At 48.3% G+C, this 27,831-nt stretch overlaps 1 protein-coding gene across 3 annotated transcripts in view; it reads left to right on the forward strand.

Moving 5' to 3' along the window:
* CALCOCO1 (calcium binding and coiled-coil domain 1) overlaps window positions 1-27,831 on the forward strand; it is a 239,259-nt gene that overhangs the window by 194,715 nt on the left and 16,713 nt on the right. Inside the window, exon 14 of one of the 3 annotated variants that reach the window (XM_086965206.1) lies at window positions 17,403-17,509. The exons of 1 other annotated variant lie outside the window; for it this stretch is intronic. In XM_086965206.1, the coding sequence (XP_086821332.1) occupies window positions 17,403-17,509 (107 nt within the window). Of the gene's footprint in view, window positions 1-17,402; window positions 17,553-27,831 lie in introns of all 3 variants that reach the window. One more of the 3 variants, XM_086965212.1, reaches the window with a different exon arrangement.

A 27,831-nucleotide genomic window follows, 5' to 3' on the forward strand; every position in this document is an offset into this window, starting at 1 on the left:
CTGTGAATTAACCCCCTCCTGGGAGAGTTAGCTCTTCCCAGAAGGGACAGAAGGTTTCACAGAGGTTTTGAGGCACAGGCAGGGTGGGCTCTGGTCCAGGGCCCCAGCCTTTCAAGGGGGGTGGGAGTGAGGGGGAGTTGGGGGGGCGGGAGTCCTTCAGTTATTTTGGGAAGGGAGGGAGAGGTTGCAATCCGGGTTTGGGCCATGAATCGGGACAGTGGGCTCTGGTCTGCGGTCCTCAACTCATGAGGATCTTTGTGTGGGCACCCGGTGTTCAGGGATGTTGGTCTGCAGATTCGAATTTGAATCATAAAAGGTGTGAGGGTGGAGTGGTGGATGTATGTGTGGGGGGTGGATGGATGAGTGAGGGGATGGATGGTGAGTGAAGGGGTGAATGGATGGTGGGAGAGAGGATGGATGCATGAGTGGAGGGATGGATGGAAGTGGATGATGTGTGTATGGTTGGAAGGGTAGATGGATGGGTGGAGGGGTGAATGGATCAGTGAAACGGTGGATGGATCGATGGGGGGGGGGTGGATGGTGGACGAGTCGGTGGGTGGATTGATGAGAGAGGTGATGGATGGATGTATTGATGGGTGAAGGGATGAATGAATGGATGGATGGATGAGTGAAGGGGTGGATGTGGGGATGGATGGGTGATTTAGGAGGGTGGATGGACGGGGGGATGGATGGAGGAGTGAAGAGGTGGATGAGTGGTCAATGGATGGATTCATGAGTAGATGAGTGGATGGATGAGTGGGTGGATGGGTGAAGGGTGGATGGAGGGATGGGTGGCTGGGTGAGGGGGGAATGGAGAGAGAGGGGGAGGGTGGATGGATGGATGAGTGATGACATGGATGAATGATTGGCAGAGTGGATGGGCAGGTGTGTGCATGGATGGGTGAGGAGAGGAGCATGGAGATGGATGGGTCAGAGAGTGCATGCATAAGTGGGGGGGGAGGGTGGAGAGCGGGATGGATGGGTGGATGGATGAGTGGGGGGTTGAGTGGGTGGACGGATGAGTGACTGTGTGGATGGATGAGTGGGTGGGGGGATGGCTGGATGGGTGAGAGGGTGGGTGGTTGGATGGATGAGTGGATGGATGGATGGATGGGTGGAGGAGACGATGGATGGGTGGAAGAGTGAAGGGATGAGTGGAAGAGTGGATGGATGAGTGGAGGAGTGGATGGATGAGTGGGAGGATAGCTTGGGTGAATGGTTGGATGGATGAGTGGGTGGATGGATGGGTGGAAGAGTGGATGGATTGGTGAGGGGATAGATTGGGTGAAGGGATGGATGGATGGATGGATGGATGGATGAAGGATGGATGGGTGAGGGGGTGGATGGAGGGATGGAGAGGTGAGATGATGGATGGAGGGATGAAAGGTGGATGGGTTTGCAAGTGGTTGAAGGGGTTTGGATGTGGATGGGGCTCAGATGGAGGGACGGAATGAATGGTGGGGGAGTTGGTGGATGACAAGGTGTACATGATGGATGTGATGACTTCCTTTGCTTTCTTGGTGCCATGAGAGCTGTGGTTCAGAGTGGAAGGTATTTGAATTGTTTGGCTGCTCCCTTGCCTATGTGTTACTGTTCTGTATTCTCTGTGTGCTCATGTGTGGGATCTATGCATCATGCGTGTGACATTTTGCGTGACGTCCAGCTGCTCCTTGAATGCGGGGCCCCCATGGGCAAGGTCGGGTTCCATGTTTTGGGTTCCGCTTGGTGAAGCACCCATGGTGTGTTCCCTATAGTGGGTTCATCACGGCGGTCCTCCCTTTGGTTCACTTGTGCATGGTGCTTTACATCCTACAATGTATTTGTTTATTTGTTGGGGAGTTTGTGAGATTTGGTTCTCAGCACCTGCGGTGTTGAAGACTAGGTACCGTTTAGAACTGGATGTGGAGCACAGCCTGAGGATGGCAGTGGTAGGGATTCACCCACAGATTGAGAGTCTAGGTGTGGCTGGGCACCGGCACACCCGTCACATTCGTGTTGGTGGTGTTGTTGTTGATCTGTGTCCTGTGTAAGGCAGGGCATCCTAGTGGGGAGAATTTGCGCACATTTTGTCTTGGAGGATTGTGTTTTGAGCTGTCTGGTACGCCTCTGTCGTTTCGTCACACCTACTCACAGGCCTGCAGTTTGCTAGGCACTCTTGTGTTGAGCATTGTTTGCCGGATATGGCCCGTGGTGTGCGCGTGGCAGTCGATCATGTGGTGTGCCGGATTCCCGAGGTTTCTGTCCGGTGGTGGGGGGGGCCCAACATCTGGGGGAATTCAGCTGGGGGGGCTCAACCTGGAAAAGTTTGAATACCTCTGCTCTAGCTTGACAGATAATAGCATCTCCTGCACCCCTGGACATTACAAGCAGTCCCTCATACTCTAGCAGGCAGACAATAGCATCTCCTGTACCCCTGGGTATTACAAGCAGTCTCTCATACTCTAGCTTGACAGATAATAGCATCTCCTGCACCCCTGGACATTACAAGCAGTCTCTCATACTCTAGATGGCAGACAATAGCATCTCCTGTACCCCTGGGCATTACAAGCAGTCCCTCATACTCTAGCAGGCAGACAATAGCATCTCCTGTACACCTGGACATTACAAGCATTCTCTCATACTCTAGCTGACAGACAATAACATCTCCTGTACCCCAGGACATTACAAGCAGTCTCTCATACTCTAGCTGACAGACAATAATATCTCCTGTACCCCTAGACATTACAAGCATTCCCTCATGCTCTAGCTGGCAGACAATAGCATCTCCTGTACCCCTGGGCATTACAAGCATTCTCTCATACTCTAGCTGACAGACAATAATATCTCCTGTACCCCAGGACATTACAAGCAGTCTCTCATACTCTAGATGGCAGACAATAGCATCTCCTGTACCCCTGGGCATTACAGGCATTCCCTCATGCTCTAGCTGGCAGACAACAGCATCTCCTGTACCCCTGGGCATTACAAGCATTCCCTCATGCTCTAGCTGGCAGACAACAGCATCTCCTGTACCCCTGGGCATTACAAGCAGTCCCTCATACTCTAGCTGACAGACAATAGCATCTCCTGTACCCCTAGATATTACAAGCAGTCTCTCATACTCTAGCTGGCAGTCAATAGCATCTCTGTACCCCTAGACATTACAAGCAGTCCCTCATACTCTAGCAGGCAGACAACAGCATATCCTGTACCCCTGGGCATTACAAGCAGTCCCTCATACTCTAACTGACAGACAATAGCATCTCCTGTACCCCTAGATATTACAAGCAGTCTCTCATACTCTAGCTGGCAGTCAATAGCATCTCTGTACCCCTAGACATTACAAGCAGTCCCTCATACTCTAGCAGGCAGACAATAGCATCTCCTGTACCCCATGACATTACAAGCAGTCCCTCATACTCTAGCTGGCAGACAATAGCATCTCTGTACCCCTAGACATTACAAGCAGTCCCTCATACTCTAGCAGGCAGACAATAGCATCTCCTGTACCCCAGGACATTACAAGCAGTCCCTCATACTCTAGCTGGCAGACAATAGCATCTCTGTACCCCTAGACATTACAAGCAGTCCCTCATACTCTAGCAGGTAGACAATAGCATCTCCTGTACCCCTAGATATTACAAGCAGTCCCTCATACTCTAGCAGGCAGATAATAGCATCTCCTGTACCCCTGGGCATTACAAGCAGTCTCTCATACTCTAGCTGGCAGACAATAGCATCTCCTGTACCCCTGGGCATTACAAGCAGTCTCTCATACTCTAGCTGTCAGACAATAGCATCTCCTGTACCCCTGGGCATTACAAGCAGTCTCTCATACTCTAGTCAAGTCAAGTCAAGTCATAACATTTATATAGCGCACTACATACCCAGAGGGTTTCAAGGCGCTTAGGAAGGGGAGGAGGATTATTTGTCAAATATCCACGTTTTAAGCTGCTTTCTGAACGCTAGGTGATTCTGGGTGAGGCGAAGGTAATCTGGGAGAGAGTTCCATGTTTTGGCAGCCAGGTATGAGAAGGATCTGCCTCCCATGGTGGTCTTGTTGATGCGAGGTACAGTGGCGAAGGCTTGGCTGGAGGAGCGAAGTTGGCGGGAGGGGGTATAAAAGGACAGTCGAGAGTTGAGGCACTCTGGTCCGATGTCGTAGAGTGATTTGTGTGCGTGGGTAAGCAGTCTAAAAGTGATCCTCTTATTGACGGGTAGCCAGTGGAGGTCTTTAAGGTGACCAGAGATGTGTTCGTTGCGTGGGATGTCTAATATGAGCCTGGCTGAGGCGTTCTGGATGCGTTGTAGTTTCTTCTGGAGTTTTGCGGTAGTACCTGCGTAGAGGGTGTTTCCGTAGTCCAGTCGGCTCGTGACCAGAGCGTGGGTGACTGTTTTCCTTGTTTCGGAGGGGATCCAGCGAAATGTTTTTCTGAGCATGCGAAGAATGTTAAAGCAGGAAGAGGATACGGCGCTGACTTGTCTGTTCATAGAGAGTGAGGAATCCAGGATGACGCCTAGGTTCCGTGCGTGGTCTGTCGGGATGGGTGCTTTTCCGAGGGCTTCCGGCCACCAAGAGTCGTCCCATGCAGAGGGGGATTTACCTAAGATGAGGACTTCTGTTTTGTCTGAGTTCAGTTTCAGACGGCTTTGTTTCATCCATTCAGCGACTTCTTTCATTCCCTCGTGTAGGTTAGTTTTGGCGGTGCTGGGGTCCTTGGTGAGGGATAGGATCAGTTGAGTGTCATCCGCGTAAGAGATGATGTTGAGGTTGTGTTGGCGGGCGATGGCCGCGAGGGGGCTCATGTATACGTTGAAGAGGGTGGGACTGAGTGAGGATCCTTGTGGTACTCCGCAGATGATTTCAGAGGCCTCGGACTTGAATGGTGGGAGGCGAACTCTCTGGGTTCTTCCGGTGAGGAACGAGGTGATCCATTCCAGTGCCTTTCCTTGGATTCCGATATTTCTGAGGCGTTGTAAAAGGGTGCTGTGGCAGACTGTGTCGAAGGCTGCAGAGAGGTCGAGGAGGATGAGGGCGACTGTGTCTCCATTGTCCAGTAGAGTTCGAATGTCGTCTGTTGCTGCGATGAGGGCGGTCTCAGTGCTGTGTTTGGCTCGGAAGCCAGATTGTGAGGGGTCGAGTGATTTGTTGGCTTCGAGGAAGGCGGCGAGCTGGATGTTGACAGCTTTCTCGATGACTTTGGCCGGGAATGGAAGAAGCGAGATGGGGCGGTAGTTTTTGAGTTCGGTGGGGTCTGCTGTTGGTTTTTTCAGAAGGGCGGTGAGTTCAGCGTGTTTCCAGTCTTCTGGGAAGGTAGCGGAGTTGAAGGAGCAGTTGATGACGTCTCGGAGGTGCGGAGCTATGACGGAGTCTGCTTTGTTAAAGATGTGGTGAGGGCATGGGTCTGTGGGGGAGCCAGAGTGGATGGAGTTCATCAGGCGGATGGTGTCCTCAGTGGAGATTGGGTTCCAGGCGTTAAGGGTGTTAACGGGGGGAAGATGGTCAGCTGATGGTAGGGTGGGTTGGCTTCCGGGTTGGTTGTCAAAGCTATTGTGGATGTCAGCAATCTTGTTGTGGAAAAAAGAGGCTAGGGAATCGCAGAGGGTTTGAGAGGGGGTGATGTCGTTGGAGTTGGCCGAGGGGTTGGAAAATTCCTTGACGATGTTGAAAAGTTCCTTGCTGTTGTGGGCGTTGTTGTCAAGTCGATCTTTGAATGCTGTTTTCTTGGCTTTTCGGATCAGTTGGTGGTGAGTACGGATGGCGCTTTTGAAGGCGTCCTTGTTGCTGGTGGATGGGTCTTTTTTCCAGGTCTTCTCAAGGGAGCGGCACAGTTTCTTGGACTTCTTGAGGTCGTCGTTGAACCATGAGGCCTTTTTGATGCCAGGTTTGTGTTGACGTTTTTTCAGTGGTGCTAAGTTGTCGGCGGTGTTGGATAACCAAAGGGTGAGGTTGGAGGCGGCTTCGTTGGCGTTAGAAGAGAGGGCTGGGGAGGTTTGAAGGAGCGATGTGGAGATCTGTTCTGTGGTGATTTTGTTCCAGTTTCTTTGTAGAGTTGGTTGGAGGTGGATGGTGGGTTTCGGCTTGTTGTAGGTGAAATGAACGCAGCTGTGGTCAGTCCAGAGGAGATCCGTAGTGTGGCTGAAGGAGACATGGTTGCTGGAGGTGAAGATGGGGTCTAGAGTGTGACCTGCGATGTGAGTGGGGGAAGTGACCAGTTGTTTAAGTCCGAGGTTGGCGAGGTTGTCCAAGAGGGTGGCGGTGTTGCGGTCGTTGCTCTTTTCAAGGTGGAAGTTGAGGTCTCCCAGAAGGATGTAGTCTTTGGAGGGGAGCGCGTGTGGGGTGATGAAGTCCGTGATGTCTTCACTGAATTTTGCGCGGGGTCCTGGTGGTCTGTAGAGGAGAGTGCCTCGGAGTGTGGTCTTGGGGTCGATGTGGATCTGGAAGTGAAGGTGTTCGGAGTTGGCGAGGTTGGCGTCAGAGCTGGTTGAGATGCGGATAGTTTTCTTATGGACGATGGCGATTCCACCTCCTGTATGGTCAGTGCGGTCCTTGCGTGTGATCTTATAGTCATCAGGGATAGCGATGGCGATGTCAGGGGCGGAGGAAGCGTTCATCCATGTTTCCGTTAGGAAGGCGACGTCAGGAGAGATGGTGTCAAGTAGGTTCCAAAGGTCAATGGCGTGCCTGTGGACCGAGCGGGTGTTGAGAAGGATGCATTCTAGGTGGTTGGGGTCGGGAATCTAGCAGGCAGGCAACAGCATCTCCTGTACCCCTGGGCATTACAAGCAGTCCCTCATACTCTAGCAGGCAGACAATAGCATCTCCTGTACCCCTAGACATTACAAGCAGTCTCTCATACTCTAGCTGGCAGACAACGGCATCTCCTGTACCCCTGGGCATTACAAGCAGTCTCTCATACTCTAGCTGACAGACAATAGCATCTCCTGTACCCCTGGGCATTACAAGCAGTCTCTCATACTCTAGCTGGCAGACAATAGCATCTCTGTACCCCTAGATATTACAAGCAGTCTCCCATACTCTAGCTGGCAGACAATAGCATCTCTGTACCCCTAGACATTACAAGCAGTCCCTCATACTCTAGCAGGCAGACAATAGCATCTCCTGTACCCCAGGACATTACAAGCAGTCCCTCATACTCTAGCAGGCAGACAATAGCATCTCCTGTACCCCAGGACATTACAAGCAGTCCCTCATACTCTAGCAGGCAGACAATAGCATCTCGTGTACCCCAGGACATTACAAGCAGTCCCTCATACTCTAGCAGGCAGACAATAGCATCTCCTGTACCCCTGGACATTACAAGCAGTCCCTCATACTCTAGCAGGCAGACAATAGCATCTCCTGTACCCCAGGACATTACAAGCAGTCCCTCATACTCTAGCAGGCAGACAATAGCATCTCCTGTACCCCAGGACATTACAGGCAGTCCCTCATACTCTAGCTATCTCTAGGCTCAGCTCTGTGGGAAATCCTATAATCCGACAGGAAAGGGACAACATTTAGAACACCAGCTAGGTGCCATGACAAAGGGCAGTGGCGTAGCAAGTGTGTCATGGGTCCGAGTATAAGGAAGGAATAGGGCCCCTCGCTGCTGTTCCAATTCTAAAATGCAGCAATATTCAGGGTTCAGTGGGGCCCTCAGGCCTCGAGGCCTTGGTGCCACTGTACCTGCTGCACCAGTGGAAGCTACGCCCCTGACAAAAGGCAGGAGGTTGATTAGCTGTGGGCTAGTCAGCAGGGCGCAGAGGGCCAGGGGTGGCGGTGTCACCGTGTTGCGGCCTAGCAGGGCCCGTTTCTGCTCCGTTTGGTCATGGCTCGTAAATTGCACGGGACGTGCTCAATGGCCCCCGTGAACTAACCAGGCAGTAACCATACAGAACTACTCACCCGTGATGGTAGGTCGCTCGGAACCATGAACATGGCAGACAGGGCCGCAGATTTATAGATCTCCGCCGCGCTGGGAATGCCGGGATCCAGCGGCTGCCAGAGCTGGGGCTCCACGGAGCGGGGCAGTCTTCGTCCAGATGCCCAACGCAGCCCTCGTGGGAAACTACGCTGTGTTTTCAAAACCCAGCCCTTCCCACCCTTCTACCATTGCACGGAAATGCCAGCACGAAAAAGAGTTTTCAGACTGCCAGTCCGTCGCCTTTGCATCATTGTGCTAATCTAGCCCATTTCCCATGTGACTTTTAAGGACCTGAAATCGCTATACAAGTGCTACTTAAATTCAAGGCCCCTGCCATGTCCCTGTGATCTCCGACAGGGCACTACCAAATGGAAGTCAAGGCAGGGGTCGCCACTTTAGCATGACCTCATACTGATTCTGACTTTGACCAAAGTACATGTTTGAGGTGGGAGTCTGTTGACCTCTCCCAAGGATCACGGGTAGAAGGCGGGCTCTGCTGTGAAGCTTCCTCCTTGCCACCCGTTTTAGGAAGTGCCCTGATGTAAGACTCTCTGCTCCTTGTGAACACCTTGTGGTAAGACTCCCCTTCTCGGTTTTTTGTGCCCTTCCCTCCCATTTGCACTTGTAGCAGTCTGCTGACAGACACAAATGATACAGTGATAGTGAACAAGAGATTAGAAAGTTATTTATCCCAACATAAATCTAGGCGTCAGAGGAATGTTTTTCTCCAGTTGGTTGCAGATAAACCGGCCATGTTCTCTCACTGCAATCTGGATGAAAATTCAACACTCATTGGCAATGCCAATAGGTCTGGCTTTAAAGGAATGTTGTATGGTCAGGTGAAACATCGCAAATAAATGACATGGAAATAGATATGTATTTTTGTGGAAGCAAAGGACAGTAGAGTAATATTGGCCTAGATTTAAAGGTCAGGTGACAGCTGTACTGTCAAGCCAGACCTAAAAATGTAAGTGACTGGCCTCCCCTCATCTGTGCTGCTGCCAGAGACAAAGAACATAAATGATCTAATTATCTAAGGTACTTTTATAGCATTCCAGTCTCATGTTTGTACCCTTGAAAGTGATAGTTCAAGCTTTGGTAGCTAGGTAAATAAACAAAATGATAACTGCTGCTGGAGGGCAAGCACTTTTTTTGTGGAAGCACACATCTTCTGATAAATCAAAACATGTACTTCTCACTCCCACATGTGGGCGGAGCCAACACCCCTCTCTGGTGATGATCCACATACTTGTCAAGCCAGACCAAAAAAACGACCCCAACTGAGACTACCAGTGATGTAGTGTATTGGGTCGTGTGTATTGACTTGAATATGATAGGGAATTGTCCAGGTGTGTGAGGTCCAGGTAAAAAACCACCAGGCACATGTGATGAGTGGTATTAGGCTCTGTGTTACCTAATGTCTTCACCCAGTTACTGCATATTTAACAAGTGATTAAAAAAAATGATGACTATAATATATGAGTTTCTGCTGCTTGATAAAATAATACACTTTAATTGGTCCCTGTGCCCTCCATACCACTATTTTCGGAAGAAATTCCCTCCATTAAAACAAAACACAAAAGTTTTGCACTTTTACTGACTTGCTAGAAATGTACAAGCCATATGATCTGATTAGCCTCCTTTGGCTAACTCGATTCGTGGCAGGGACCTTCATTAGTGAAGTGATATTGGACATGGCCCTTCATAGGGGGATTTCCCTAAAACCTTTTGCTTTTTGTCCTTCTTTCGCTGACCATAGGACTCTGTGCACTTTCCCACTGAACTGCAGTGGGAAGGTGCGCACGTGTCAGGATAGGGTGCTTACTTGATTGGTTTAGGTGTCGTACCTGTGAGTGCCCTGTACAAAAGTTACACCACATACCCAGGGCGGGCGTGACACTGGCTAATAGGGGGACGCCGCACCGATTGTGCCACCCACTTGATAGCCTATCAAAAATGTCTCATACTTAGGTTGGCCAGTTTCACTCCGTAGCCACCCTGAGGGGGCCGTTCACTACCACCAAACAGGGTAGGTGATTAACCGGGTAGGTACATCTGAGCGGGTAGGGGTGAGCCCCAATGTGGGGTTTCCCTACCTAGGGGGACGACTCTCCCTATGGGACACTTCCTGAGTGTGGCCGATTCTCTTGTTAGGGCCTGAGGCACTTTCCCACTGAAAGTACAGTGTGAAAGTGTGCACGCCCTTCCTACACATGTTAGGAACTGGTGCTCACCTGAGGTTTCTAAAGCATTGGTTAGGTTTGCCATGGCTGGCCTGCAGTGGCACCTATTATGTTTTAAGATCTGGTGGTCCAGTCTGCCAGTGCAGGCTGGTGTTCACACTTGAACCAATGGTTTCTTTGAATGCATGTCCAGCCTGCCAATACAGGCTGGTGTGTACTCGGCACCATGGGTGTGCTAAGCATGTGTCAAGTTTGCCATTGCTGGCTGGTGTGTGCACTCACACCGATGGTGCTCCTAAATACATGTCCGACCTGCCATGACAGGCGGGTGTGCGCTTCACACCAATGGTGCTCCTAAATACGTGTCCGGCCTACCATTGCAGGTTGGTGTGTACTCTGCACCATAGGTGTGCTAAGCATGTGTCCAGTTTGCCATTGCAGGCTGGTGTGTGCACTCACACAGGTGGTGCTCTTAACTACTGGTCCAGCCTGCTATTGCTGGCTTATCCGCGCAATTGCGCCCTGACTCAGACTGACCTGTTTAAGTCACTGGCAACATCACAAAATAAAATGATGGACGAGTCTTGAAACTTTTCAAACACTCACCCCCAGTCACAGATCTGGGTTTAATCCATTGTTATTTTGCTCACCACGTCACCCCAGTTAGGACCCAGCCAAATGCAAATCAGTATTGACCCTGCTCCCCGTGGGAACAGTCCAGCCCGAACTCCCAAGCAAGGTCCTCCCTGGACCAGAAATAAGAATCCTGGGATCATTGAAGTCACTAGCCGTTCTGAGAGGACCTTTCACTTCCACCGAGTACCCCGGGGGTACGTCTTAAGGGTTGAAGCAAGTGGTAGGTGAAAGGCAGGGCAGGTACATGTGTGTCCCCTGTCCAGGTAGTGAGGAATATCCATGTATGTTTTCACTTCCTATGAGGTTTGCTCTTCTCATAGGCTAACATGGGGAAATGGACAACATCACTTCAGGTTGCAGTAGTGGATTGCAGTGGAGCAGCCTTATGATGTTTCCTGTCATTGGGTTCACAGCGACAACCTCTTGCCAGTGGTAAAGGTCGCGTTGTCGTAATTCATGTAGAAATGCCACTACTAGAAAGTGGGCATTTCTGTGCTCTAAAACTCTTTGTGTGCCTTGGTGTTTGGCTCCAGTCCACACTGGAGGTTGGCGGACAGAGCACATCTGAGCATTCCCCAGTGACAGCTTTAAAACACATTGCATGCACCTGAAACAACAGACCTCAGCCATTTGTGGTCAGGCTGGAGAGATTTGAGAAAGAGGTTTTGACACTTGCCTCTGGAGCCAGATCATTGCCCCACTAAAGATAAAGATCTGCATTCCATGACCTCATGGCAGACAGGACTGAAATGTAGGGGAGAAATCTGTGGGCGAACCACCCCCAACGTCAAAGCCACATTCCAGTATAACTACTGGTGCCATACTTCAGCACGGGTGAGATATGTTTGTGGGGATGTAGGACTGAAGAACCTAGAACTACGTGGTGCATTTTGCCAGAGGACTCTGTTGTGCACGAGGAAGAGTACTGCCATTAAAATGGACTGTATCCCCTTCCTGGATAATGGCTGGCCTGTGCTGACTACCTGCTGCTGTGTAGCACCCTGAAGTGCGCTCTCCAAAGGCTTTTTGAGCTTGTCCCCTGTTCTTTCAGAGGTCCCAGGGCAAGATCTCCTAAGAGGGACCCACAACATCTGCCTGTGACTCCTGAAGTGCGGTGCCCTCTCAGGTGCCCACATCATCTGCTGGATTACAACTGGCAGCGTTGGCGTGGCATTAATAATTGTGCCTGGAGACCATATTGCCTTGTACAGAGTCCCAAAGACTGGCCCGCATCTAAGGCGTGGGGACCTTGGCATGCATAAGCATCTTGTTGGTGGTGAGTGGATTCATCGGTTGCGGGACCCAGCATGGCCCGCTTTGTCGATTGTGCCTCATCTCTCTTGTGTGTTGATTATTATGTGTGCTAAATAGAAACATTATTTACATACATCATGTGTGAAGTCTCTTTTGTGAGACACAAGGTTTTTATCGTGAGTGCGGTGTGTGTGCTTTACATATTGCCTCTGTGGTCAGCCTGATTGCTCAGTGCCAAGCTACCCAAGGGTGAGCGCAGGTTATACAGTGTGTGGAATCCCCCCCCCCCCCACCCTGATGGCAGTGATAGGTTTTGCCTGGCTGAGGTACTGCCTCAGCCAACTAGAAAGTGCCAGTTCCAACAGTTGGTATGGCATGAAATACATAATGCGTAAACACGCCCCACACACGCTTTTTGTACTCTGTGCTATTATACTTCTGAAAAGATCAAACCAGCAGTAAAACCATCATTGGCACAGCAGTGCTGTGGTACCAGGCCCGGAGAAAATGAGGGCCGCAATCATTTAGTCATAACTGTCAGCTGACTCGTTATGGCAGTCCTTCTGTCCTTCATTACCCAAATTGGATGAAGGAGGCCTTTTATTTACTTACATTATTTTTTATTTTATGTATTTATTTAGTGGGTGTTTGTAGAATGCACAACTACCTCAAAGTGTGTTTCACTGCACTTGTGTCATTTCCGGGCAGGGAAGATGTTTCTTATTGGGTAAAAAATGGTTTTGAGGGCTTTTTAGGGCTCACCTATTATATCCCGCAGGATATATAGGCGAGATTATAGTAAGCGGAAAAGAAAAGTCTACCTAGCCTGCGGATCGCGTACAGTTCATTTGAGCTATGCGCGTGCACAGAGCCAGCCACATCACACACCACCAGTTGTATTTGCCTCGGCATCAGACTTCAAAGGCTGTCGCTCCCCCGCCCCGTGTACATCGCACACCACCATTTGTCTGAGCTTTGGCAGCAGACTTCAAAGGAATATGCTTGCGCTCCCCCACCCCCGCCACAGCAATGCCGAGAGCTTGGGGTTTTTTTGCATCTATTTCGCGGGGAAGCCATGTTTTGTTCGGCATTCTCTGCACCTTTCTCGGTTTTTTTTCTGGACGAAAGTGAAAGCCTACTGTGCTTGTTTACAGTAGCCTTGCTCCTCAAATGCTGTTGCTGTGTTGCCATCTCTCTAGGGACACTCAGCTTGAAAACACTCGACTTGCTAGCTGCAATGCTACATCCCCTATGCTTTGCCTCTAGACACGTTGATCCCTCGCAGAATGTGCTGACTCTGCCTCTCCTGATTCTGAAACTGACCAACTTAGTCACGACGCATTTTCTTCTCTGTCTTATGATGTCTGCCCTGCCGCTATTTACTTCGGACCCTCACCCTCAAACGTCCTCACCCTCACACACCCTCACACCCTCTCACCCTCACATCACACACCCTCACCCACCCTCACTCATCCTCACACCCCATCACCCTCACATCCCCTCACCCTCACATCCCCTCACCCTCCCTCACACCCCCTCACCCTCACACCTCTCACCCTCACTCCCCCTCACACCCACCCTCACCCACCATCTCACCCACCATCTCACCCACCCTTTCACCCTCACCCTCAAACACCCTCTCACCCACCCTCACCCTCACACCCCTCACCCTCACAACCCCTCACACACCCTCACACCCTCACACATCCCCTCACCCCCCTCACACCCTCACACACCCCCTCGCACACCCTCACCCTCACTCACCCTCACACACCCTCTCACCCACACACACCCTCTCACACCCTCTCACCCTCACACCCGCTCACTCACCCTCTCACTCTCACACCCCCTCACCCTCACACCCTCACCCTCACACACCCTCTCACCCCCTCACCCTCACACCCCCTCACCCTCACACACCCTCACCCTCACACACCCTCACCCTCCCCCTCACCCACCCTCACCCTCCCTCGCCCTCCCTCGCCCTCCCTCGCCCTCACACCCCCTCACCCTCACAACCCCACACCCTCACCCTCACAACCTCACAACCCCACACCCTCCCCCTCACACACCCTCACCCTCACACCTCCACACCCTCGCACCCCTCACACACCCCCTCACCTTCACACACCCTCCACCCCCTCACCCTCACTCCCCCTCACAACACCTCACATCCCCTCACCCTCACACCCACTCATCCTCACCCCCCTCACCCCCCCTCACCCTCACACACCCTCACCCTCACATCCCCACGCACCCTCACACCCCCTCACCCTCACACCCCCTGACCCTCACACACCCTCTGACCCTCACACACCCTCACCCACACACACCCTCACCCACACACACCCTTACACACCCTCACACCCCTTCATGCACCCTCACACCCTCTCACCCTCACTCACCCTCACACCACCTCACCCTCACACACCCTCACCCCCCTCACCCCTCTCACCCTCACTCACCCTCACGCCCTCACCCTCACACCCCCACAACACCTCACTCTCACACCCCCTCACCCTCACACCCCCTTACCCTCACACCCCCTCACCCTCACACCCCCTCACCCTCACACCCCCTCACCCTCACACCCTCTCACACACTCACCCTCACCCTCACACACACACTCACACACCCTCAACAGCATAGCATAACAAAACACAACATAGCATAACAAAACAAAGCATAGGAGAGCAAATCAAAACATAGCATAACAAAACATAGCATAGCAAAACACAACAAAGCATAGCATAGCACAGCATAACAAAACACAACAAAACATAGCATAGCATAACAAAGCATAGCATAACATAACAAAGCATATCAAAACATAGCATAGCATAACAAAACACAACAAAACATAGCAGAACAAAGCATAGCATAACATAACAAAACATAGCATAACATAACATAAAACAAAGCATAGCATAAAAAAACATAGCAAACCACAACAAAACATAGTATAGCATAACAAAACACAACAAAACATAGAATACATAACAAAACATAGCATTGCAAAGCATACCAAAACATAGCATAGCATACCAAAACACAACAAAACAAAACATAGCATAGCATAACAAAACACAACATAGCATAGCATAACAAAACACAACATAGCATAGCATAACAAAACAAAGCTTAGCATAGTATAACAAAACATAGCATAACAAAGCATAACATAGCATAACAAAACATAGCGTAACAAAACATAGCATAGCAAAACAAAGCATTGCCTAAAAAAACACAACAAAACATAGCATAGCATAACAAAACATAGCACAGCATAACAAAACATAGCACAGCATAACAAAACATAGCATAGCAAAACACGACAAAACATAGCATAGCATAAAAAAACACAACAAAACATAGCATAGCATAACAAAACAAAGCATAGGATAGCAAAACTAAACATAGCATAGCATAACAAAACATAGCATAACATAACAAAACATAGCATAACAAAACACAACATCACATAGCATAGCAAAACACAACAAAACATAGCATAGCTTAACAAAACACAACAAAACATAGCATAGCAAAACAAAACATATAATAGCATAGCAAAACATAGCATACCAAACACAACAAAGCATATCATAGCATAGCATAACAAAGCGTAGCATAGCAAAACAAAGCATAGCATAACAAAACAGCATAGCATAACAAAACACAGCAAAGCATAACGTAACAAATCAAAGCATAGGATAGCAAAACATAGCATAACAAAACAGGATAGCAAAACAAAACATAGCATAGCATACAGCTTCACTCTGCACCACCACAGCATCACTCAGGGGCCTCACAACATCACTATGTGCTAACACAGCATCACTGAATGCCACAGCATCACTCGTTCGCCATCACAACATCAGTCAGCGCCACCACAGCATCAATCTGTGCAACCATTCAACAACTCCTGGTTCAAATATGTTTTCTTAATGTTTCAAGCTTTATTACAAATGTAACAAAAAGATGTTCATATTTTACTTCTGTTCTTGGATTTTAGTCACAATAAAATACACTGAACATAATCTTCACAAAAACTATTTACAAAAGTTTAAGCTATTGCCATTATAAATTACAATAACTTTTATTTAAGTATTAATTATTAAAAAATAAATAAAATCCATTGTTATTTGTAATATCAATACATGTAAATCACGTAAATACAACACATATTGTATTACAAATGCTATAGGTGTCACATTTGCGAAAGTTATAACTATTGGCATTGTAAATGACAAAGCTATTAATTTCGCTATTTTCAAAAACAAAACATAAATAAAAAATGTGTCATTTACAATACCAATAGCTCAAACTTTCCTAATGTGAGAGCTATTGCATTGCAAGTGCTTGTTTAAATTGGAAGAGGGGAGGGAAAGTACAGATCGGGGAATAGCATTCCCAGCTCAGCACTGAGCACAGTAAGGCTCCTCCCCCCTCGCTGTGCGGGAGTTTGAAGAGCGGAACTTGAAACAGATATTGGGTGCTGAGTTTGGGGGTGGGGGTGGATTGATGGTTTTTATTGAATTTGTGAAACAGGAGTTTAGGGGGACTTGTCGGAGAAGATTTAATGTAGATAGAGCAATTTTCTTGCCTGAAAGAGGCTTCTGATAAAGCATTTTGGATTTGTGAAAGTCTTGCAGAAAAGATTTTCAGGGTGCCCAGGTAAACTGCATTACTGTCCTTCAGTCTACACTGTACAAAGGCATTGTTGGTCAAGATTCTATGTGGCAAAGAGAGAAAAGGTTAAATTCTCCAGAGGTGCCTTATCTGGAAGAGGCAAGATTTGGTGGTGATAAAGATCTGGTCATTAAGATCCAATTTATCGTCTAGGAGCATGCTGAGATACCAGACTTTAGAGATAGGGGGCACCAGAGACCATGCCGATTTTGCTAAGCAACTGGATCTAACAGAGTACTTGGCCAGTAGACGGTGGTGATGTCAATATGTATCTCAATGTTTGCAGTTAATTGAGATCAGCCCATCACCACTGTCAAATAAATAAGTCAAATAAGTTGTTGCTTCTCCTTGCAGAGACCTGACTGGTATTGCCTTACAGAGTCAGTGGCCGTTGAGCCTAACCATAAACTGATGAGAACCTTGATGTTAGCAATGAGATTATCCAATACAGCATGACGATCACTCCATCATCAGGCCCTTATGGTGATCTGCATGTAAAACAGTGTGAAGTTTGCTTTGCAGCCCCCTTACTCCTCCCGTTCCCATTGATGAAATGGTTAGTTGGCTAAGAGAGGGTGACGGCGGGGTTTTGATGGATGGTGGAGAGACCTAAAACTCAATAACCGTAGTGTTGGGCGTCAACTCAAAAAATGTGACAGCCATACCCGTGACTTGTGCCTAGTTCCTTATGTGAGGGACTCCAATGTCTTTGTATTACTCCACCCCTTAGGAAGCAGAGGATGGAAAGGCAGCCGTGATGTCACCAGCGAGGAGCAGAGGGGAAGAATCGAGTCTCCTCCTGCCGAAGCTGGGAAGTGCGTTCCAGGACATGGCGAGGTATGACTGCTGAGATTGTGATCAAAGCCACCTTAGTTAGAAGGTAACTGTAGCCTGTTGGGTTTCCTTTAACATTTTCACTGGGTCGGTCATTTGAGAGAGATGTTGTCAAGAAGCCCACTATGGTGACTAAATCCTCTTTTTTGGCAGAATGGAGTGACGTGCTTCCACTATGCTAAATTGTCACCATAATGTGAAGGTGTAAATGGAGGCTACAGATAAAATTACTTTTAATTCATCCATGTTTCCTTTACTCCCACCACCCCTTGTGGCTTACTGGTATTTCTAATGGACATATTTAATTGCCCAGTCACCCTTCGTGCTGTGGATTCCTTTAGATGGGTGCTGAGGCTTTGCCTAATACAGAAAGTGGTTCTCGATTACTGGTGTCTTTACCTCGGTTGAACTGTTCAGTCTTAATATTATACTGCAAGGTTTCAGATTCACCTTATGAGTACCATGTGACCTGAAATGCACTACACGCTTCCCTGCTACCTGGCAATATGCAGACATCAAGGAATCGTTTGAACCAGTCATGATTCAGAAACATACCATTACCCATAGGTTCTCCCTTAGCTTCAGGTGCTTAAATCAAAGTACAGCACTTGTGCAGTAACACTCAAAGTGATGACTTCTCAGTTAGTGTGAAGGTGGGGTGGAGTCTATAGTGAAACCTTGGGGGTCGTTCCTCAACACTGATTTGTCAAAGGAAGGACAAATTAATGGAACTGCCGAGTGGCAAAAAAAATACTTCCTTTAGATAGTAGGGAATGTGAAGTCTGAGTACAGAGTGAGGAAAACAGTACAAAGAATTACTGTAATGAATTAGACAATAAATATAAATCATTGACTATGGACATTCGTGACTATCAACGGGCCCCGGTTTTATGACTGTTTGGTTGGCTTGTCAAGTAGGGCATGAGGATCGCTATGTCTTATTTGCAGTCTCATATTGTTTTTGTCGTAGTCCAGTTCGTTTACACAGTCTGTGTGTGATGTACAGCCACTGGTTGCCTGACCCACGCTGTGAGCAAGCATCAGGCAACCAGGCACTTTCATCGGCCCACAGCGGAGCTCTACAAATGCTATCATTAGGAATCACTAGGCAGCTGGTATTGCTCATCTTTCACCGCTGTAGGAGCTGGTGCTGGGTGAAGTGGTAGTGATTGCGGGAGTGCAGGGCGGATATACAGACATGGAGGCTGAATGTATTGTCGAACAGATGTTACTTTATTCTCAGTAGTCACAGTTTTCTGTTTGGTAATAGTGTCACAAGTCTCTCCCTCTCGTTTGGTCTTCTTGCTCTCAAGGTGGAGGGTCGTAGAGGCCACTGCCGTTCATTCCTCTTCAGGTTGGAGATAGATGGAACGGGGTTCTGATTCGTCCGTGGTGCCAACTTCACCCGGAGGCTCGCAAATAGGAAAGAAAAGGGAGCCTGTCAGTTTACTGTGACACAGGTTTTACCCGTCACCGTCACCTACACCCGGTAGTGCTTAAATATATAACCGACTGTGATGGGGTATGATATAGTTAAACAAGAAAGGAGGTTCCAGGAACTGGAATAACTAAAGAAACTGTTGGGGTGTCAGGGATTAATGTGAGGTCTGTGAGAATGGGTACACGCTAGTGAAGTCTGCGCGGAGTATCGTTTTACAGTAATACATCACTTTGTGCTCCCCCTCCGGCCCAAACACCCATGTTCCCCTCTCCTCCCTCCTCCCGCAGCAATACCAACCCACTTTCCCCAGAACCAGAGTCACTCACATGGCTCCGCCGCAACACTCCTGAGTTGCGGCCGCTCTTCAGCTTTGTCCGGTGGACACCACCACTCTTCTGTCCAGTGGTCGTCGTTCTCCTCCGCCTCCTCGTCGTGCAGGTCGTTGTCTCTCCTCCAGTCGCTCAGCTCCTCGTCCTTGTCCTCACTCGCGGCGTCCGGCTCCACGCTTCGCGTCTTCAGCCCCTCCTTCCATCCACAGGTCAAAGACGTCTCTTCCTGTTCTGGCCCAATTTTACTGGTGTACCTGGAGCGTTTCCGGGGTCAGCTCCTCCCTCTTTCGATACGGGACCTCGCTGCGGAGAGATAGGAAAGGTGGGTGTTTTTCTTTCTCCTCGCAGGTATTTGTTCCTGCCCACATAATTCCGTCCTCACCGCGAGGAGAAGTCTGGTTGCGGTAGTGCCGGGCCTTGCGGTCTCCAGAAGTTCGCCTTCTCACATCCCCTTTCCCTTGCTGTCTTACTACTAGGGGTGTTCCCTTGTGAATATCTTGATAGGAAGTCCACGTTCCCTTGGTCTGCTCCTTTTCGATGTTGTGTTCGGAATCTGTAGGGTTGTAGGGCCAGAAACCACCTTAATACTCTGTCATTGTTCCCTTTGTTACGTGCCAACCATTCTAGAGGAGCGTGATCAGTGTATAGGGTAAATTCTCTTCCTTCTAGGTAGTACCTTATGGTTTCTATAGCCCATTTGATGACAAAAGCCTCTTTCTCTATTACAGCGTAATTCTGTTCCCTCTGAAATCGTTTTCGGCTAATATACAAGATAGGTCTTTCCTCACCCTGTCTCGTTGCTTGGGATAATACCGCTCCTACTCCTTGGTCGGATGCGTCTGTCTGTAGGACAAAGGGGAGGGAATAATCAGGACTGGCTAATACCGTGTCCGACGTGAGGGATCTCTTTAGTGATTCAAAGGCTCACAGGATTTCTTGGGTGGGATGAGCCTCTGTATTCGTTGATTTCTGCAATAAATTAGTGAGGGGGGCTGCTGTTTGAGAAAAGTTAGGAATGAATCTTCGGTAATAACCAAGTAACCCTTAGAAGGCTCTGAGATCTTTTTTTGTTTGTGGCAATGGGATTTGAGAGATGGCTGTTAGCTTGAAATCCTGTGGACATATTACACCTTCTCCTAATAAATACCCCAAGTACTTGACAGTTTGGTCTGCAAGATGGCTTTTAGCCGGGTTGATCTTAAGTCCATGCTGTCCTAATGTCTTGACTTCCTTTGACAGGTGGTCCATGTGTTGGTCCCAGTTGTCACTATAAATGACTATGTCATCTATGTATGCGCCAGCATACTGCTCATGGGGTCGTAGAATACAATTCATGGCCATCTGGAAATTAGCCGGAGCTCCATGCAATCCAAAGGGTAACACTTTGAATTGGTACAACCCGCCTGGAGTGGAGAATGCCGTCTTTTTTCATCTTGGGGACGCAGAGGGATTTGCCAATACCCTTTACACAGGTCCAGGGTGCTGATATATTTGTCTTTCCCAATTTTCTCTACCATTTTGTCCACCCTGGGCAAGGGATAGGTGTCAAACTCTGAGATTTTGTTTACTTCTCGAAGGTCAATACAAAACCGTACCGAGCCATACGAGGACTATTGGTGAATTCCACTCACTGATGGATGGCTCTATAGCATCCATCTGTAACATCTTTTGTACCTCCTCACGTATAGTAAGGCGGCGTGCCTCCGGTATTCGGTAAGGCCTAAGGCGTACTCGTTTACCTATAGGGGTTTTGATGGCATGTTCCACCAGGGAGGTTCTCCCTGGGGTCAAGGAAAAAACATTACTAAGAGGCAGAAGAACGTTCGTCAGTATGTTTCTAAGAGGGGGTGACTGAGCAGGGTCTAGGCACTGTTCAAACAGGGGCTCTTCTGTTCCTATCTTTGCTACAATGGTCGGTATGGGTCCCTCCCATTTTTTTAACAAATTGATATGATAAATCTGTGAAGTGCCCCGAACGGGATCCAATTCAATAAGATATGTAACAGGTGTTACTTTCTCTGTACTATGTAGGGTCCCTGCCACTGACCGAGTAGTTTATGATCAGACGAGGCTATCATAAGTAAAACAGGATCACCTATATCAAAGGCCCTCTCTTTCGCTTTTTTATCATATTGGGCTTTTTGGGCTGATTGGGCTTCCTCTAAATTAGTGCGGACAATCGTGTTAATCTGACTCAAATGGGTCTTAAGGTTAGATACATAATCTACCAAGGGTTTGGTGTTGTCAGGTTCGTTTTACCATTTTTCTTGAGCCATGTCCAGCAATGTTCTAGGCTGATGGCCATACAACAACTCAAATGGCAAATACCCTGTACTTTTCTGTACCTTGCACCTTATTGCGAACAGGGCCAGGGGTAACATATTCTCCCACTTTCTGGTCTCTAGGTCTAGAAGCTTTTTCAGGGTGGTCTTAAGGGTGGAAATATACCTTTCCACTAACCCGTCGGTTTCTGGGTGATATCCTGCTGTTCTAATCTGTCTTATTCCCAATTGTGTGCATACTTGTTTCTTGACCTTTGAGATAAACGGGGTTCCTTGGTCCTTTAAAATTTCCTTTGGGAAATACAGTTACCATAGCCTTAGCAATGTTAGTGGCATCTGGCCGACGCAGGGCTATCGCTTCCGGAAACCGGGTGGCGTAGTTAACAATGACCAAAACATATCTACACCCACTTCGGGAAGGCTATAAAGGACCTATGATGTCCATGCCTACTCTGGCGAAAGGTTCTTCTATGATCGGTAGTGGGTATAGGGGGGCGCGAGGAGGTTTATACCGGCTGTGTCGCTGACATATGGGTCATTCCCTACAATATTTTTTTACTTGTTGGAAAAGGCCTGGCCAATAGAAACGCTCGGTAATCTGTTTCTCAGTTTTATCTACTCCAAAGTGTCCCCCTAATAAATGGCTATGGGCCAGTAATAACACCTTCTCTCTAAAGGGTATAGGGATCAACAGTTGGGGGTTATGGGTGGGCCCTCCTTTCCTATATAATAAGCCATTCTTAACAAAAAAATAAGGACCTACATGAAGGGGGTCTTCTTGGTCTAAGGCGTTTTTCCAGGCTTCCTGCAATACTGGATCTTCTCTTTGGGTAGCCCGAAAGTTTCTGTCAGTTTCCCATGGATTTTCTTCTGTTACAATGGGTAGCACGGTTGGGGTCTTTCCTTTCTCTGCTCTTCTTTGTTTTCGGCTCTTCCGTGGTTTGGAAATCGGCCATTCCGGTTTCTCTTCTCCCGAGAAAGGGGCTACGGCCCACCAGTCCTCTTCCTGGTTCGGGTTTTGCTTTATTATTTGGGGAAGGTGGGGATAATCGTTCCCAAGAATAACTCGCTCAGGTAGGTTAGGAATGAGCCCCACCTTCAAGGATGTACCGGGATCGTTTTCGTGTTGAATTTGGACTCGGGTAGTCGGATATTGCTTGACATCACCGTGTACACACCGTATGGCAACAGTTCCATCAATGGGTCCAATCCATGGTTCCAAATCTTGAGGGCGTACAACACTTTGACGACACCCAGTGTCTGCTAGAGCCATGGTTTGTTGTCCATTCACCTTCACCGAACAATGATAAGGCGGAAGGAGTTTTTCAGATGAGGAACAGTAATAATTTCGGGCCATTCCGATTTCCATCGATTCCTCTTTTTGCGGCCAGAAACGAGCAATGTGACCCATTCCGCCGCAATGAAAGCACTGTGGTCCAGAATTCGGGGCCTGAGTATCGGGGTTGGGGTAACCACTCCAGGGATAAAGGTTTCGGGTTCTGGCTTCTTGGGAAGTGGGGGACGGGGTGGTCGGTGTGTTCCCGGGCTACCAGACTTCCATGAAGGATCATCTTTTCCCTTTTGGATTTCCTGGGCGCGGCTATATGCGCTGGCGATTTCCACAGCAGTCTCAAGGGTAAGTTGGGCCTGTTGTCGGACCCATCTCTGTATAGAAGGGTGGAGGGAAGTCAAATACTGTTCTAAATAGATTTTGGGCATAATACCATCTTTATCGGTGGTGGCTGGTTTCAACTACCGGTCAGTCATGTCCTTCACCCTAAAGTATAAAGCACGAGGCGTTTCTTGGGGGCCTTCCTTAATCTGTCGCAATTTTATCCGGTAGGATTCATCATCCACTTCCAGCCTCTCCATGATGCACTGTTTAATGTCAGCATAGGGAACCGTTCCTTGTATCGTTGCTGCTTGGTAGGCTGCTTGCAGATCGCCCGATAGGAGAGGTCCCAGATATTGTCCCCATTTATCTGCAGGCCAGGCCGCTGCTGTGGCTATTCGCTCAAAATTAGTAAAGAAGAAATCCGGATCCTCCCCGCTAACGTATTTCTGTAGTACCATGGAAGGTAGGGATGTGGGTCCTCTCTGGTGTCCCAGGACCTCAGCAATCTTGTCCATGGCCGCTCCATGGGTTTGGCTTTGTCCGGTTATCGCCTTCTGTACCTTGTCTCGGTCTTCTTCCACCGCAAGTAGAAACCTTTCCATCACCTTGCCCAGGTGTTCCTGATTCTCCGCCATCTCTGCGATAGCAGCCTCCATGTCTCCACTGGATCCCACTTCTGACACCACTTGTGGGAGTGCAGGGCAGATATACAGACGTGGAGGCTGAATGTATTGTCGAACAGATGTTACTTTATTCTCAGTAGTCAAAGTTTTCTGTTTGGCAATAGCGTCACAAGTCTCTTCCCCTTGTTTGGTCTTCTCGCTCTCAAGGTGGAGGGTCGTAGAGGCCGCTGCCGTTCCTTCCTCTTCAGGTTGGAGATAGATGGGACGAGGTTCTGATTCGTCCGTGGTGCCAACTTCACCCGGAGGCTCGCCAAGAGGAAAGAAAAGGGAGCCTGTCAGTTTACTGTGACACAGGTTTTACCCGTCACCTACACCCGGTAGTGCTTAAATATATAACCGACTGTAATGGGGTATGATATAGTTAAACAAGAAAGGAGGTTCCAGTGACTGGAATAACTAAAGAAACTGTTGGGGTGTCAGGGATTAACGTAAGGTCTGTGAGAATGGGTACATGCTAGTGAAGTCTGCGCGGAGTATCGTTTTACAGTAATACATCACTTTGTGCTCCCCTCCGGCCCAGTCACCCGTGTACCCCTCTCCTCCCTCCTCCCGCAGCAATACCAACCCACTTTCCCCAGAACCAGAGTCACTCACATGGCTCCGCAGCTTCTTCCGGTGGACACCACCACTCTTCCGTCCAGTGGTCGTAGTTCTCCACCGCCTCCTCGTCGCGCAGGTTGTTGCCTCTCCTCCTGTCGCTCGGCTCCTCGTCCTTGTCCTCACCCGCGGCGTCCGGCTCCACGCTTCGTGTCTTCTGCCCCTCCTTCCATCGGCAGGTCAAAGTCGTCTCTTCCTGTTCTGGTCCCAATTTTACTGGTGTACCTGGAGCGTTTCCGGGGTCAGCTCCTCCCTCTTTCGATACGGGGCCGCACTGGGGAGAGAGAGGAAAGGTGGGTGTTTTTCTTTCTCCTCGCAGGTATTTGTTCCTGCCCACATAATTCCGTCCTCGCCGCGCGGAGAAGTCTGGTCGCGGTATTCCCGTACCTTCTGGTCTCCCGAAGTTCGCCTTCTCACAGTGATATATTCAGCCACTTGTTCAGCTGGCCCACCAATATTTCATCTGAGAAGCTCTAATTTTGCAGGGACAACTCTGGAGAATCCTACAGTGCCACGTCTGCAGCACACGCACATCTCACAAGTACAGCAGGAGAGGTACCTGAGAACGTGCTAAAGCAACTGAGAACAGAGGAACCAGCAGTCACATTTTCTTGTCTCTGCAAACAGGTTCAGTTGTGTAAATACAATGAACCTGTGCACACGTAATTATAAATCTACAGTATTAATACTGCGAGTATTTCAACTACAACAAGATCACAAAATATATGATCCAGACAACGTTTTTTCTTCTTTTGGCAGATTTATTAGTTTTCCAGGTGCCCAGCCAACACTTGTTTCGTCTAGGTGTAACCCACGACTTCTTCAGGGCTTTTGGACAGGTGGCTATAATCTCAAGATGCCTCTCAGCCGGTTCTACTTCCGTCCCGGCTGTAACGTCAGACGTATTACTGTAATAAATTGTCATGTGAAGCAACGAGTGTTCAGTATCAATTTGGAGCACTAATATGGCTTTCTGCCTCACAGTGAATGAGTGGTTCCGCCGGCGGCGAGCTGCTCTATCTGCAATTATCTTCTGAATTCATATTCACCTGGTACAGTGATAATATACCATATTTCAACTACCTTAAAAGTGTGGGATGCAACAGCGATCTGTCATGGGTTTACCACATTTCCCTTACTGAATTACTCCGATGGTAGACAACCCTGCCTTTCCCCCGAGATGTAAGTCAGAAACATTTCAGCTGTGGCATGAGAAGGGCTGCAAAAGGGTAGGTTCACTGTTTGATCAGAACGGGGTTATTCCCTTTGATCAGCTTCAGCAAGATTACGCAATCCCGGCATCTGATCTCTTCATATATAACCAAGCTCTACACTGGGTAACTTTCCCGGACATGAGAATAGGAGCTTCACGCCAATTGACTCACTTTGAAACATGGCTAGTCACCAAAACAACCAACAAGCGTATCATAGCAGAGCTTTATGCTGCTCTCAGCAGCCACCGCATCTATGAAATCCAAGGGCCAGCTGGGGTGGGAGGAGGAAATAGGCAGAACACTCACAGATAAAGAATGGCAGGACATATATTATAGAACTTCTCACACAGCACACAATATCCCAGGATTGGAGGCAGCATTTAAGGTTGCTTCTTACTGGTACCTAACACCGGTCAGAGTAAATTGCTGGAATAAAGATCGTTCAGCTAATTGCTGGAGGGGGTGAGGGCAGACGGGTTCACTGGTACACCTACTCTGGAATTGTCCCAAGCTGGTGAAATATTGGGAATTGATTCTGAACGATATAAACAAAGCCTTTACCACTGATATTCTGCGCTTCTCCGCCTACATTCAGCTGGGTCTCCCAATCCCTTGACCTTCCCCTTGTGCTCACTTAGAGGGAGGCAGATGGCTTTAGCTCTTAACGCTGCAAGATTGGAACTTTTAGCTCATTGGGTGTCTACCGGTCCCAGACCACACAGCTTGGTTTAAGAAGGCTGTGGTCTGCTTTAGCAATGGAGCACATGTCTATGACGGTGGATATTAAAGCTGATGCGTCTATGGAACTATGGGCACCATTTATCGCGATATTAGTTAAGGAATTCAGGGAGGTGACTGGTCCTAGGTTCTTGAGAATCTTACTCCTCACTCCCACTACCCAAGACACGGGCACATAAAGAAAGGCTGGAGCTTGACTATATTAGACAATGCAGGTGGGAGTGGGACCATCATCATGTGCAGAGGAGGGGTGGGTGGGAGGGAAGGGTGTGAGGAAGAAGGGTGTTGTGTTTAAGTAGTTAGGCGATTCTTTTTTCTTCTTTCCTTGTGTTTTTCTTTTCTTTTTTCTTTATTGGTTACCTCATTTATTTGCTTCCTTTGCTTCAGGAGTCGTTGCATGAACAGGGCAGACTGCTTTCCATTGATATATATTATAGATCACTAGCCACTGTTATGTTCAATGTTGCTGCCGGCCTCCGGGTTGTAGGCGCACAGCTGTGTCTCTCTCATATGCTTTTAACTTGTGCCGGCCAGTGGATGTAGGCATTCATGTTGTTATGGCTCTGTGAAAACTAATAAAAGAATTGTTCCATAAAGTAACAGGTTTGCCAAAAAAAAGCACCAGCTGAAGTTAAGGCATATACCGGTGAAGAGAAAAGCTACATGTAATAGTAGTTCTCCAGTATTTATATATTTCATAGATTCAGTTGCAACCCACCCTTCTCCCCACAAGAGCTCACCAGCAATATTGGTTCTTTAGACGAATGCCTTGAAATCTGAAGCATGGTGGCCTCTCAGGGTGTGCTCTTCAGTCTGCCCAGTGCCTTCAGACCCTCACGGATGAGTAGTTGCGCTTTACCAACCTCTAATTAATGGGTTGATTGATTGTCTGTGGCTGAAGTTTGGTTCTTTTTGTAATGATGTGGATAGGCTACTGAACAGCTGTGGTTACAGCCTCTAGTCTATGTTTAATATGATGCTGCTATTATAATGTATCTGTCGGATTCCGAGCGTGACAAAGTGTGTCATTCAAGCATGTGAATCTATAAAAAGATGTCAGTACTGGAGAACTACCATTACAGGTAAGTAACTTTTTTCTTTTTTCAGTACATGAAAATCTGATGTGCCGGCACAAAAATTATTGTATGCTCAAATATATATTTAAAGCTTAAACTTATCAATACTGCGGTCTGAGGGCTTAGCCTGTATGTCTGGCATGATTTGCCTCCTGTACAAACATATAAAAGTCTCTAACCAGAGTGAAAGCACTGATATATGAGCCTGATAAAACTGTAGCCCTATAGTCTGTGGCCTAGAATTGTGAGATATATGTACTTTTTACACCTTGCCACTTCTAAGGACAAGGATTACTGAAAACATATTTAGATGTGGCATGATTGTAAGATGACATTAAAATTAATTATTT

The sequence above is a fragment of the Lissotriton vulgaris genome, chromosome 1_1 (genome assembly GCF_964263255.1).
Source record: "Lissotriton vulgaris chromosome 1_1, aLisVul1.2, whole genome shotgun sequence".
NCBI classification, from domain to species: domain Eukaryota; kingdom Metazoa; phylum Chordata; class Amphibia; order Caudata; family Salamandridae; genus Lissotriton; species Lissotriton vulgaris.